The sequence below is a fragment of the Corapipo altera genome, unplaced genomic scaffold, assembly GCF_003945725.1.
Source record: "Corapipo altera isolate COAL_440 unplaced genomic scaffold, ASM394572v1 44b, whole genome shotgun sequence".
Classification (NCBI taxonomy): Eukaryota; Metazoa; Chordata; class Aves; order Passeriformes; family Pipridae; genus Corapipo; species Corapipo altera.
The window spans coordinates 724,364-739,191 of record NW_020884932.1 but is presented as its reverse complement, the minus strand read 5'-3'; the positions used below and the strand labels follow the sequence as shown (position 1 = coordinate 739,191).

The 14,828-nt window shown below is 45.1% G+C and overlaps 1 protein-coding gene across 1 annotated transcript; it reads left to right on the top strand.

Annotated features, from left to right (window-relative positions):
* The first annotated feature begins 39 nt into the window (after positions 1–39).
* MTURN (maturin, neural progenitor differentiation regulator homolog) lies at positions 40–12,736 on the top strand. The gene is made up of 3 exons (XM_027659495.1): positions 40–236; positions 6,020–6,142; positions 12,433–12,736. The coding sequence occupies exons 1-3, from the start codon at positions 75–77 to the stop codon at positions 12,541–12,543; spliced, it is 396 nt and encodes a 131-aa protein (XP_027515296.1). The 5' UTR covers positions 40–74; the 3' UTR covers positions 12,544–12,736.
* The last annotated feature ends 2,092 nt before the right edge of the window (positions 12,737–14,828 follow it).

Genomic DNA, 14,828 nt, shown 5'->3' with positions numbered 1-14,828 from the left:
GTGCGAGGCGCGGGGGGCGCGGGCGGTGCGGGGGACGCGGGCGGGAGGCGGCGGCGGCGGCGGCGGGGTCGGCGATGGCTTTCGAGGCGCTGGCGGAGGCGGCGGAGCGGTGGTGCGCCCGCACGCCCTTCCAGCTCATCGCCGCCGAGGAGACGGAGCGGCGCATGGACTTCTACGCCGAGCCCGGCGTCTCCTTCTACGTGCTGTGCCCGGAGGCCGCCTGCGGGGACAATTTCGTGAGTGCCCCGGGAGGGGATCGGGGGTCACGGCCGTGCGCGGGTGCCCCGCGTGGGTGCGGGAGCGGGTGGGGAAGCCCTTGCGCCGCTTTGGGACGCTCCGTCCGTGCGGGTCGCCGGTGCTTTGGGGGGAGCACCCGAGGGGGAGCGCCGAGGGGGCGGAGGACGGGGCCGTGCCCAGGAGGGAGGGATGCGGTGATGGAGAGCGGCGGGGCCGGGGGCCGGGGGGATCCTCCCACAATCTGCAAAATGGAGTCCGCTGGCGGTGGGGGGCGGCCCCGCGGGCGGGGGCACCCCCCTCGCACCCCTCATCCCCATCACTCCGGCCCAGGGAGGCTGCGGGCCCCGGGGCGGGCGGGGAGGAGGGGTGCGAGCCCCCCCCCGCCTCCCGCGCCCTGCGGGGTTGCAGCTGCTGCTCCCCCCGCGGCGCCTCCATCCTCCCGGGATGCCGGGCTGGGGCACGGCGCAGGGACGGGCGGACTGGCAGGACTGTCACGGCAAATGGAGAATGGGCAGGGATAAAATGGAGTCAGGATGACAGGAGGGCCGCGCCCCCCCCGCCGCTCCTCCGGGCCCTCCGGGGCCGGGGAATCCGGGCAGGTGCCGCCGCGGCCGCCGCGCCCCTTCCTCGCCCGCCCGTCGCCGATTTCAGCGGCAAGTTCGTGCAGAAAAGGCACCGGCACCACAGCACTGGGCTTTGGGAAGGGTGTCGGGGGGTGCTTTTCCCCTTGTCCAGACCTTCCCGGTGGTGAGCAGAAGTGCAGGAAGAGTCACCGAAAAGCGGCACCTCGACACGAGGTTTGTAACCTGCCAAGTGCGAGTTAACTTCAATGAAAGGGTTTTATTTTGCTCCTTTTTTTTTTTTTTTAAACAAAATAGCTCCTAGCACAGATCATTATTGTAGGAATGTTGTAGGTCTTTCCCTTCCCAGAGCAAGTGTTTTCCCTCCACCTGCTTGACAAGTATTCGCTAATTCCCTTTTGAACAGGTAAGCGCAGAGTTACTGATGGGTCCATGGAAACAAAGAGCCGTGAAGTGACTTCTCCTGGACCACAGATCCCAGCAAGCAGGATATTTATTTATTGTGTTGGGCAGATGGTCATGCTGAATTATGAAAGAAGTTATCTGGAGTTTAGTTATGCATCTGTCCAGGGATGATACATGAGATCTCCACCTGTAGCAGTGGAGCATCTCAGGGTGTGGAGTCTCTCAGTCCTCTGTGGGACTAGCCCTGCACATCCATCTTCCCAGCACCTATGAGCCTGTCAGACACCAGTGCTCATTTCTCTCTAGAGATACCTGTGCCCAGAAAGCCTGATGGACTCTTAAGCAGGGATAAATCCAGTGCAGCACTAGGCTAAAACTATGATTGGACACTAATGCTATTGGAAATTGCAAAGAAAGCCCATTATTTTTCTTAGACATGTTTTGTTTCTTTATACATTGCTCAGTAATTGAGTGAACTCTTTCAAATCAAAGTCTAGTCAACTTTAAAAAAAAATCTTAAGCAGTTTTCAGACTCAATTCCCATGCTTCCAACACTGACCATTTTTTCTTTTGAGTTTTCAATCACATTTCCCCCTCTTTTGACAAATATTTTCATTCCAGGGTACCTGTGGGAAAGACTCCCTGCCCAGAGCCACCAGTAGCAAACCTGAACAGAAGGACCAACTCTAATGTGGAAGATAAACAGTGGAAAACTAGAAGCAGTGTTTTCTTCTGTCTCTTTCAGCATTAGTACTTGAGGCACTTTTTGTAATGATAATACTTTTAAAACAGGCAAATAGGTGTCATTCTTAATTTTTTTCCTGTTGATGGTGTCTCTTAATGTGATTATGACCCACTAATGAACAGATTCTCCAGAATCCTGTTTTCTGCTCCTAGTGTACTGTGGGGCTTAATTTCTAGTCCCAGCTTGGCTATCTTGGGGTTTTTTGCAGTCTTTTTTTTTTTCTCCTTATTTTCCGGAAGATAACTTTCCTTTCTACAAGCGATTACAGGCTAAAGTTTATTTTAAGAAGAGTTAATAAAAGCCAAGGGACTGACTGTAATTTGCACTTTAAGCCTTGTTGCATGGCTCCTTTACCACAATGGAGTGTGAAAGTGAGTAAATATAAACAGAATTCACAGTGACACACTTTACAGCCTTTTTGCACCCTGTGACTTGTATAAAGGAGCCTTACATTTAATAAGTATCTGCTACCTGCTATTCTTGTATTCTTTTTTTATGTCTTCATTTCATAATAATGCAACTTAAAAAGCTATGTAGGAGGTGCCAGAGAAGTCCATGATAACCCACTTGTAAGGAGGAAATGATGAGCCTGATGTACTTAAAAGGGAGAAGGAGAAAAACACGGAAAGGTTGCCAAGATCCAATCTGAGGGAGAATAATTCTGAATTTTGTATAAAATCAGAGATGGCAGATCACAACAATCAAATATTTTTAATTTACTGAAAAGCTATATTTGAGCTAGGTCTTTAACATGGTAGGGATGCAGGAAACCCATGTAGACGCTTATTGACATTTTCAGTACCACTTGGACACTAAAACTCTCTGAATCAGCATTTTAGGTTGCTGAACTATGTATAATTTAGCTCCTGAGGCTTGTGGTGTTCTCAAGAAATTAATTGGCCTTGTGTAGCCATAATCAAGGAGGGTGAGGGTTGTGATGCTATTCCTTGTCATCTGTCATTTGTTTTGTCACCATGTTATTTATATACTGGTATTCAAAGTAACTGATAAAATAAATAAAAATATGAGGCCATTTTTATTCAACATTTCCTGAAAAATATTTTAGAACAGAGCCAGTGAGTCTGAATGTTTTCTGCAAATCAAATTATCCTCACACAGAAAAAGTTTTCCTGCCATGCTCAACGAGTCGGCTGGTTAGAAAAAGGTGGTCTAGCAAGTGACTTTGTTGTCCAGCAACACTGAGTGATCTAAAAGTGTGAGGGAAAGCAAACCCTTCCAGATGCAGCCCTATGAATTGTCTCAGCTATCTGCAGTGTGTAGATGCTGAGCTAAATAATTCAACCATGATCCTTGGTCAGCTGAGGTGGAAATTAGTGTCTGTGTGCTTTTGTGGTGACACAAAGCAACTGTAAGCAAAACTGGGCAAGCTTGGAAAACACATACTCAGATGATGAGGTTAATATTTTTTTAATTAAACAGCCACAGCTGGGCACTGTGGTCCACCAGCTTGACAGCAGCCTGCTTCTCCCACTGCAAAGAGATCCTTAGGCATCAGGTTTTCCAGGAAAAGCATCTCCTTATGTGTAGCCTTAATTACTGCTTTAACTTTTTAAGCAGGAGCTGAATCCTCAAATTACATTTGTTTTTACTTTGAGGTACCAAAATTCCTTTTGAAGGTTCCTCTGGAGACGCATGAGTCAGTGCTGAGACAGTTCCTGCACTGCCTTGGTGCAGAACTGAACCTCCACAGAGAGCTGTAGGCATTATAAGCTAGAGGCATTATAACCCTGGTATTTATTGTGGTTGAGGTTTTCTGGGGGCAAAGATGAAATCAAGCCATTTCCAAAGGAGATGCATGCACTAATGGCATGTGAGACCTTTCATAGGGCATTTGTTGCTACAGTCAACATTTTAGATCTTATGCACATAGAGAGATTGTTGGAAGCCTTACTTGCTTAATGCCTCATGATGCTATGCAAAAAAGTCTCCTCAAAAACTCAGTGATCAAGTTACTCCCTTAGGTTTGCCCCTTATGCTAGATCATCTTATTCTGCAATACTGCTGACAAATTCACACTGGAGTCTAAAGCATGGTACAGCTTGAAAAGAGATTGTAAAAACATGGTAGGACAACATGGAGTTACCTTTCCCTGGGGAACAAAGTACTTATTATTTATTAAAGGGCGGGACTTGATTTTTATTTATGTAGAAGCTTCTGTGTATAGCCCTGGTAGTTGAAAGAAGCCACAATTTAAACAAGAATGAGGATCTCTGCAGTCATAACTGTTTTATACATATAAAAAATTACAACAGGTTTAGCACGAGCCAGGAATTGCCAAGCTGCAATATCCAGCTCTGAAGTTCAATGAAAAGATTAGGAATAACTAAAGAGTCATTGCTAACCTGAAATAAGGAGCCAGAGCTCCAAAATCTTGAGGCTGTTCTTAAAATGTTCTAATTTGAAAGTGTTCATTAGTTATTTTATAGAGGGCTCATTTGAGTTCACTTCATGTACCTTCTGCCTTTTTAGGCCATAGAAATCACAAAGTGCAGGCTTTTTTTCTTTTTGTAAACAGAAGCTGAGATTTAGTTGTATATTTATAGGTTTGCAAGGCCCATGACTCTAAGATGGCATGAAGTATCATGAGACTTGTGGTATGTGCATTTGAGAGTTGGCAAGACTGCAAAGAACTTATTTTTATTGCCAGAATGGTTAAGAGATGACTCTGGTTATATGGAAGAGCAGAACCTACTCAGTAATGCGGAGTTGTTTTCATAACAAAACATTTCACTATGTTTATGCTTGTAAAATGCAACAAGCAGCAAAGAAAATGTAGGTCAAGTGAGGTTCATAGCAAAGCAGCTAGTTTTTATCTTAAAGGTGCAGCTTAGATGATGTTAAGTACTGTTTTATTTCTTTAAGTGTAAAACTGCATCCCTGGCAGGTACTCACCACTGAAGGGAAGGCGACATGCAAGCCTTATGTTAGGGATTGAAACATCTGTCATTTTGAGTCTTTCCCTGAATGTTAGTTAAGCTTCAGAGAGACCCTCCTTTTTCCTTGTTTAAGTGTAACCTGCTGTTTATAGCAGAGTAAAAAGCTGCATGGCACTTTGGGGAAAAGAGCTGCTGTGCAAAAAGAGAGGTACCAGAGTCTCAAACCAATTTGGCAGTATCGTGCTTCTCTGTGTAGCTGACTGCCTAAGACAGTTCCATGCAAAAAAACTTCCAAAAGAAAGTCTTTAAGGTTATACATTAGCTTGTGCTGTGTGCTGCCCTTCTTGTCTGAGCACTCCCACCATCACCTGCCAGCTCTGTTTCAAACGAAAAACCTCCTAGCAGCAGAATAAACATCAGTTTTGGGAGAGGTTTCGCAGAGTCAGGCTGGGGGAGCAGCATCTCCGAAGCAGGAGCAAGATGAAAGGAAGATCTGAAATGGGTTTAAGTGTGCCTACCTGTGAAGAGATGATCAGGTTGTAAGAGGAGTAAACCTCAAAACATGGAGGGAGGCTTGAATTGTCAGGATGTTGTGAGTGCCCAAACATCTCTCCTTGGCTCTGTGTCTAGACTGCGGGTGTATTTTACATCTTTTCTTCTGCATCGTCAAGAGAATTGCACATCAAGTTCCACCTCCAGGGTCACATCATATTTGCACTAACGCCAGGAAGAGAAAGAGATGCTTTGTCTCCCTGAGGGCTTCATTGCAGTGGTTGATGCAGAAGAAGAGAAAACCCAACATGACTTCCAGGTCTGAGCAGGGTTGATGTCAAATGAAAACACCTTTATGGGTAAAATGTGCATGTACAAAGTGTACATACCCTTCATTGCTGGTGCAGTCAGGAGGCATTTTCACTTCTGGATCTACTTCCCTGCTTTCTGATGCATCGTGTTAATAAAATGCAGGTTCCTTCTCAGAAGTGTGGCTTCTGAAACAGCCTGCAGTGCCTGTCCCCAGGGCGGGTCTTGAACTGCAGGAGGCTTGGTGTACTTTGGCAGATGTTTACAACATGTGACCTTATAAAATCACATGGAAAGGTTGGCGTGAATTCCTGTTAATGCCTTTACTTTCTTGTGTTGCTGTTGGCTTTCAGCACGTGTGGAGCGAAAGTGAAGACTGCTTACCTTTTCTGCAGCTCGCACAGGATTACATCTCCTCCTGTGGGAAAAAGACACTCCATGAAATATTGGAAAAAGTCTTCAAATCCTTCAGACCTGTAAGTGTGTTTTTTACTTCTAATGTTTGACTGTTGCCTGCGACTTAATGGAGCAGCACTGGATAGAGCAAGGTGTTTTTTTCTTCTCCAGGAGCTTATACCTCCAGTCAGCTGCCTGGGCACATGAGTGTTATACATAGACTACTGTTAGGCCGTTGGAAATTGTTTCTTGGAAGTTAGCTGCCTTTTTATTTTCATCTCTGTGTTTGAGAGGATGAGATTCCCATCCGGGGTGGGAGGCCAACTGGTGCGTCAGCCGGTGGCAGCGGGCAGGGACTTGCATCCTGCTGATGCAGCGCTGACTCCGAGGAACGGGACACGAGTCAGCGCTGTGGGACTTTGTGGCAGAATTGTTTCCTGGCACTGGAATTGGGGAGTTTTGCAAGGATATGAGTAGCAGGAGTAGACCTCTGGGAAGCTGGAAGTACGGTCTCTCCTCAGAGTGATTTGTTTTATTTTATGTTTGGCTTTTTTTTTCCTCCCGAGTGATCCAGATTTTGCTGTTAGGATGGTTGCCACTTGGTATTTGCAAACGCCAGTTTGGTCACTGCTTGAGAAGAAGCTGGAACAGAAGCTGGGTTTTGTGGAGAGGGGGCATGTGTGTTTCTGTTTTGCTGCTGCTCAGCTTTCTCTGTCCTTGTTTAACACTAAGATTTGGGTCAAAGCCTGGATTTCATTAGGGTGAGGTGTCTTAGGCTGGCTGTTGTCCTTCATTTTTGCCAAATCCTCCCTTTGCACAGCCTCTCCTTTTGAATGCTTGGGGCTGGCTAATGACTTGGTGCAGAGCAGAGGTTCATTGCCAGAGCCATTCTCCCGTGATGTCCTTGAGAAAGTTGACTGATGGACATTTTTATACTCAACTGAAAATGTAGACCTTTTCCCCTCCTGTCTTTTTCTGGATGACTAGCTGAGAAGACTGAAAATGTATCCCAAGTATTTAGTGCAAAAGGGAGGGCCTGGAGCACCGCTATGAAAGCACTGGCCCTCCCTGTGTTACACCCTTGCAATGATTTGCCGCAGACCGCCACAGCTGGGCGACATAAAAGAGCATAATTTTAAAGAATCCTTTGAGAGGCTGGAAATAAATAGAACAGATGCACACTTTTCTTAGAAAGGACTGGAAATCTGATCTGTCACTACAGCTGCTTGTAATTGTGAAAACATACAAAAAAATATAAATATGCTTCCCAGAACAGTATTTGGCTCTTGGATCTTCATGGTTGTTTTCTCCTGCTCAGAGAAGCTGTGCCTCTGATGAGAAACTTCCACTGGTTTAACTAAAGAGGACTTCAGAAAGACTTAATTCAATTGGTACAGATTACTTATTTCATTTAAACCACATTTATTTCTGCATAGTTTAAGTTACTGAGAAATTCAGTCAAACCAAGTTGAGCTGCTCTTCAAAATAAAAAGGTTCAAAGCAGGAGGAACCATTATGCTTATGTAGCCTGGGCCCTTCATTAATACATCACATTTCACCCCATGATTCCGACAACCAAGCACATAAATCATGGTTGAACTGGAATGTGTCTTTTCCAAAGACACCCACTCTTGATGTAAAGTCTTCAGGTGAATTAAAGGATACAACACTGCTGGGCACTTTCTCTTCTCATTATTAGTTATGGTGCTCTGAAAGTCTCTTTTGTTTACAATCTACATTCTTCTAGTTTTGCTTCCTAGCTGTTGAATTTCATTTTGCTTTTGTTTGCTCAAAAACGGTGTCTTCAACTGCCAGAAACCTCTTGCAGACTGTAATCAAGTACCTCTTCATTTTCTCTTGGATGTACCACAAAGAGTAAGTTTCTCGGATTCTCCTTTGGCCTAGTACTGAGAGATTTGCATCTGTATAACAAAACTGGGTTTATGATTTGAGGTACGGTTTTATGTAGATAAGTCTAATAAGGAATGTATTGACATTTTTCCCTTATTGTAATTATTAAAAATAGCACATACATGGTAGGAAAGATTTTTAAAACTGAGTGGTGTTACCATAGATGTATGGAAACAGTTATTTTGTGCCCTCAGGCCTTTTCCAGAACAAAGTCACTTTTCTTCAGTATTGGGAAATTATTTCCTTGGCATCGCTTCATGCTGTCCCATGTCCTTTTTCTGCTGGACCCCTTTCGCTAATGAAACCACCTTGCTGTCAGCTTTAAGGCAACAGTGCATTTGCAGGGCATTTCTTCTCCACTGTCCCAAGCAAATCTGCTGTCAGAGACCAGTCTGGCAAACTTCAGTTTGAAAAATGTCAGTTTAGGTAAAAACTGCTGAAGGTCAGACTGGGCTCTTCTGAAGTATCTCGTGGTCCTGGTTATCAGTCTGGGAGGAGGGGGGACTAGGTTTTTGGCATGTGCTTGCTAAGCACCTTTTGAAAGTCTTCTCCATTTCAGTATTCCCAACAGACACCCAAGATTATTAGACAGTTCTGAAATTCTTTGTTGGGGTCCTTTGAAGGGAAATACTTAGAATAAAATAGTGACAGTGCATCTGCATCTTTCCATGCCCTTATGCACAGCATGAGCATCTGCCCTCCCATAACTGAGGGGTCCAAGACCAATATTTGTCCAGTAACTGAGCTCAGCTCTGCTCTGCACATTCACAGTCACAGACCAGCTGTGACTTCACAAGTTTACCCTGAGGCTGTGGGGTAGGAAGGGACTGGCTGCTGCTGCACAGGGTCCTGTGTTTCAGAGACAGTGAGAGCAAGGATGCCCAGCAGTTGGCATCTGTCTCAATGAGAGACAGATTTCCCTCTGCTCACTACTCTTCCCTGGGCACAGAAGGCAGCAAGGGTGCTCTGGGGCTGCTCACCATCCCTCACTGCTCTCAGGCATCTCTCCCTAATGTTACAGTTCCAGAGAAAGATATTTCATTAGACAAGGCTTTTAAAAAGTGTTGGTTAACCTGCAACAGCTAAACCACACCTCTAAATCCTGCTGTAGGCAAGCTCAAGCTTTTTCTTTACTGAAGTCGGGGGGAAATGTTGTCTTTGCCGATTAATGCATTCCTGGATCAGTTTCCACAAAACTCTGATTTGCCTTATTATCCACTTATTCAGAGAACATCCAAAAGTGCCAGACACCATGCAGGTACATGGTATCAATCAACAGCACTGGGTTCAAATACTGTTACTTGCCTCAGAGCATCCCACTCCTCCAATGCCCTTGTCTCTCTGGTGTCAGAGGTGCCACGCTCAGGTGCCAGAGGTGCCCATGCTAGTTCTTGTAAGCATATCTGCCTGGAGACTAAGCCCTTTCCACAAGGATTCAACAGAACTGTGTTGTCTCTAGTGTAGTATCACATGGACCGCTAAAGCTCAGTCTTGTACTTGGTTAATATATCAGTCTGCCTGTGCATCAGCTTTTGGTAGGAGGCAATGTCACTCTGCCTCTGTGACTTAATAACTACTAGATTATTTGTATAAAATCAGGGCACTTGGGAAGAGTTAAAAAGACAAATTTAAGAAATGCCTGAGGGACATCACACGAACTGGCATGAGTTGTACAATTCAGCGGCAAATTCCAGGTGTCGCACACTGCACTCCTCTTCAGCCTGAAAAAGCCTACATCTGAACTAGGGAGTCTGCAGTGTAAAAAGCCATTTATCCCATATTCACTGAATTCATACATATCCTGGTGACCTCTCCTTTACCTCCAGATGTGTAGTTTGGCCAGCAGGAATAAATAGATGTAGTTCAGGCAGTGCTGCCACTGGTTGTTATCTTCTCTCCCTGTTTTCCTCCCTCCCTTCTCACCATGCTCCTGTCTTCCTCCTCTCCATGGGTCTCCACCTGGCAGTTTTGTTCCCCTTGGCCCTTTGACTGATGGATCAGCTCTCTGTTTCTACACCCCTTTCCTCTTTTACCTCTTTTCTCCTTATTTTTGCTCTCCAATTAAATCCTTTCAAGTCTGCCACACAGCTGATAATGTAATATCTGAAGCAGATATGGATTAGAAGCAGAAACTAGTGTGTTTGAAAGAAGACAAGGTCGGAGTTAGTCTAGGGTCAACTCAGGCCATCTTCATCATCTTATTTTGTCCTTATCTTTTGTACAGCCTCCTTCCATTTTGACCCAGTGTTTGTAGAGCTCCCTGCACTTTGGACCCTGATCATCCCTTCTTGGTGTCAAGGTGTGGGCTGACTTGCCACTGCAGTCCAGAGAGCAGTAAGGGGTTAACAGCAGTGAGGGACCATAGTCCTGTGGGAGGCGACAGGATTCAGCCTCTAAAAGTGAGATCTGCATGGTCAAGGTCCTTGGTGCCTTGGAAGGTTATAAAGTGTCCGTGAGAGAATAAAACTGCTTCTTCCTTGGAGGAGCCTCCCATCCTATCCTATCCCATCCCATCCCACCCCACCCCACCCTATCCCATTCCACTCCACCCCACTTCATCCCATCCCCATCCTTCCTCCATAAAACCACCAACATCTGCAGCATCACTCTTATTTGCACTGCTCCAGAGGAAGAAGAGCTGGGTTTCCCAAGGGCGAAGAGAGAGGGGATGTGTGAAAAGCAGGATGTGTTTCCCATGCTTTGGGACTGTATAAGTCTTTGCGGTTCTTGTGGTGTATGTTGTGTTTTCCATGCTCATGTTTACATGAGGAAGTCTTGCAGTATCCCATAAAATGAAAACTCATGTGCCTCATTTCCTTGCAAATCAAGGAGGAATTATAACCAGAGCTGGGAAAAAAAAAATAGGGTCCAAACTCTTTCTACCAGGTGATATAAACAGAGGAGTACAACACTCACATTTAATTTGAATCCACCAGATCAGTTTAGCAAAAAATAATACTGGTGTATAAGAAAGTCTAGAGAGCCCTTGCTTTTGCCTTTTGAAAACTGAGTATTTTAATTTTAGCTTCAACACAAAACAAAACCCCCGCATCCTGAAAATGAACGAAGCAGTTTCACGTTCAGTTAAGCATTTGATTTGAGAGATATGTACACATAGGAATTTACTTTGTTCTGCTCAAAAGACAAGAACATTTTCCATTTGGAGTCTCTCTGTAAGTATTTTTAAAATACAAAGGAGGGGATGTAGTCAGAAAATTCTCCTTCCATTTCCCTGCTGAAGAAGCCCTGCAACTAAAAAACTCCCAGTGACAGTGAGGAATACAAGCTTCATTGCATTCAGAAGCTAATTCTGTGTGTTGTATTTGTGTCCACTTAATAATCTTGAATGTTGATCACAGACTAAATTAGTTTAGGTCCCTGAAAATCTGCCTTGTCTCAGCCTTCTCATTTTCATGCTGTCACCTGGTGAGTGTCACCCTCCTCCCAATTTTTATGGGCTTTGCCTCTTTCAAGAGCTAACAGCTGCATCACTCTCCAGAGTCTTTCATGCATCTGCGCTGATCTTCCGGCCCTTGCAAGCTATATACATGGTATTCCCAGTAATGCCTGGCATATAATTTTGCTTTGTGGCTATTAATAGCTGTTAGTGTAGGATTCTAATACGAGATTTCCACAGCAGATGTGTTATTTTGAGTATTATTTGGTTTATCTGTCTTCCTGACTTCTGTTGGCTTGGCAGCCTTTTGGAGGAGAGGAGAAAAGTTCAAACATGGCTGTTTGCTCCTTTTCCTGTAGTGAACAAGGCACGTTGCAGTGATCGGAGCCATCAGGTGGAGGCATCCAAACATTGTCCAAAGAAGACGGGCTTGCAGTTCCTCACAAGCCCAGATCTAATTTGCAGAAGTTTAAAGGGGCTCAGACAGTTTTGAGTGGAATACACAGTATTTCTCACTACAAGGGCTTCACCCAGTGTACAAGGCTTTGTCTGGTGTATTGGAGTGAAGGGTTCAAGAGAAGCATTTAACAGGTTGGATTCTTAAGGTTTTTAGGGAGTCCTTTCCTACTCCATACTAGCCAGTTCTGCATGAGGATGCTTTCTTCTTTGGCTTTTATAGTGTTGCTAAAAAACAATCTTAAACCAAGATAACTACTGCTACAGTATTATCATGATTCTTTCTGAAGTTAAACCACTGCCAAGTCTTAAACACTTAACAATTCATAATGCGACCTCAGGGAAGAATGTGAAGCTTTTTGCAAGTGCTTTGTTTTGGTTTTATTTATCTTCCGGTCTCTGAGCACTTAATTTGGTGTGAGGATGCATTTTCAACTCTTTCTCTATCCCAGGAGGGAGAGAAAGAGAGCCAAGATCATTATGCAATACTGTTATTCCAGGGTTTAAGGTTTTCAAGAAGTGGCATGTAGGATTTGTGTGAAGATTTGCAGTAAAGCTGCATGAGTGGGTAATTCACTGTTACACAGTATTTTCTCTTCTTTGTAGTTACTTGGGCTTCCAGATGTTGATGATGATGCATTTGAAGAATATAACGCAGATGTGGAAGAAGAGGAACCAGAAGCTGATCACCAACAGATGGGTGTCAGTCAGCAGTGATTTTCTGAGAAGCTAAAATAATTCGGAAGTCTTTGGTACCAGGTGGGGTCAGGTGGTCCCACGTTAGCCTGTTCGAATTAGCACATCACAAGGGGATATCTGGCTGCCAAGATAAAAGTTTTACAAAAAAAATGGTTTTTAAAAAAAAAAAAAATAATAATTTGTGATGAGCTTTGCTAAGAAGTGACCTGAATTTTGCTCCTGCTTCAGTGGGTTTTCTATGGAGTTGTCTTGGTAGCATTCTGCCGCTATCAGTCTAGAAGTAGTTTTGTTGCTGACTTGTCTCTTCGATTTGTGCTCGAGAGTAGCATTCGCTGACGTGAATGTAGAGTACTGAGAATGTAGGAAACGTGTGGTGAGAGTGCCGAGTCCTCACCGGTGACCCTTCCAAGGAAACCAGCGCAGAGAGCAAACACCACACAACCTGCGCTCTTCTGTTTAGTTCAACAGCTATAGTTTTTGAAAAAGTACCAAACTTGGAGAAACTTCTCCTTAAAAACAGTAGTTTAATAGTGGTTGCTGCTGCAGAAGTGCTCGTGAAGGCTTAACAATAATAATGGGAAGTGGGAAATCCAGGGGGTGTCAGACATATTAATGTTGTTTTACTGACACCTGAGTTTACAAGTGCTGAATTAATAGCTGGGAGTAATGCGTATCAGCAGCACACATTATTGCCAGCCCTGGTACTCAAAACACCATGTGATCCAAAGGCAAGTGCTGCTTTCTTACAAATGAAGTAAAAAATAGCCATCGCCTATCCCACTTCTGCATGACAACCAACTTTAAGCTTCGCTGGTTTTGATACACTGCCAAATTATTACTCAAACCTCGTGGCATCGTAAATTAGAATCATAGAATATACTGAGTTTGAAGAGACCCATCAGGATCATCAAGTCCAACTCCTGGCCCTGCACAGAAGACCCCAACAATCACACCATGTGCCTGAGAGTGTTCTCCAAATGCTTCTTGAGCTCAGGCAGGCTTGGTGCTGTGACCACTTCCATTGGGAGCCTGTTCTAGTGCTCAACCACCCTCTGAGTGAAAAACCTTTTCCTGATATCTAACCTAAAGCTCCCCTAACTCAGCTTCCTGCCATTTCCTCAAGTCCTGTCACTGGTCACAAGAGTGAAGAGATCAGTACCCACCCCTCTGCTTCCCCTCGTGAGGATGTTGAAGACCGCAGTGAGGTTTCCCCTCAGTCTCCTCCAGGCTGAACAAACCAAGTGACCTCAGCTACCCCTCATACGGCTTCGCCTCCAGACCCTGCACCATCCTCGTGGCCCTCCTTTGGATGCTCCTCAATAGCCTAATGGCTTTCTTATATTGTGGTACCCAAAACTGCACAAAATATTCAAGGTGAGGCCATGCCAGTGCAGAGCAGAGTGAGACAATCCCCTCCCTGGACCTGCCTAATGCCCCCTAGGACATGGTTGGCCCTCCTGGCTGCCAGGGCACTGCTGACTCATATTCAGCTTACCATTGACCAGGATCCCCAGGTACCTTTCCATAGTACTGCTCTCCAGCCTTCCCTGTCTGTACACAGAACCAGGATTGCCCTGTCCCAGGTGCAGAATCCAACACTTGCCCTTGTTAAACTTCATTGAGTTGGTGAGAGAATGCCCATCTCCCTAATATGTCGCAGTCTCTCTGCAGGGCCTCTGTGCCCTGGAGGGAGTCACTAAATTGCTCCTCCCAATTTAGTGTTTTGGCAAACCTACTTAGTAATCCTTTGAGTCCTGCATCCAAGTTGTTAATGAAGATGCTGAAGAGAACTGGGCTGAGAATGGAGCCCTGTGGAACCCCACTAGTGACTGGATGCCAGCCCAGTGTTACCCCATTCATTATAACTCCTCTGCCCAACCTGTGAGCCAGTTGCTCACTTATCACATAACACGGTTATCCAGCTTGGTCCTGGACATTTTGTCCAGAAGGATACTGAGAGAGTATCAAAAACTTTGCTGAAGTCCAAAAAGATGACATCTGCTGGCTTTCCTAGATCAGGTAGGTGAGTTACCCTGTCATACAAGGAAATCAGGTTCCACAAGCAGGACTTTCCCCTCATGAAGCCGAGCTGGCTGTGGCTGAAGACTGTGTGGTCCTCCAGGTGTTTTTCAATACCTCCCAGAATAATCTTTTCCATGATTTTATTGGGCACTGAAGTGAGACTGACTGGCCTGTCGTTTCCAGGGTCCTTCTTGAGTGCACCTTAAGTGCAACTTGAGTGCAACCTACCATTGAAGCCATAGGGGTATAAACCAGCACCTGGTTCTTAAAATTATGCTGGA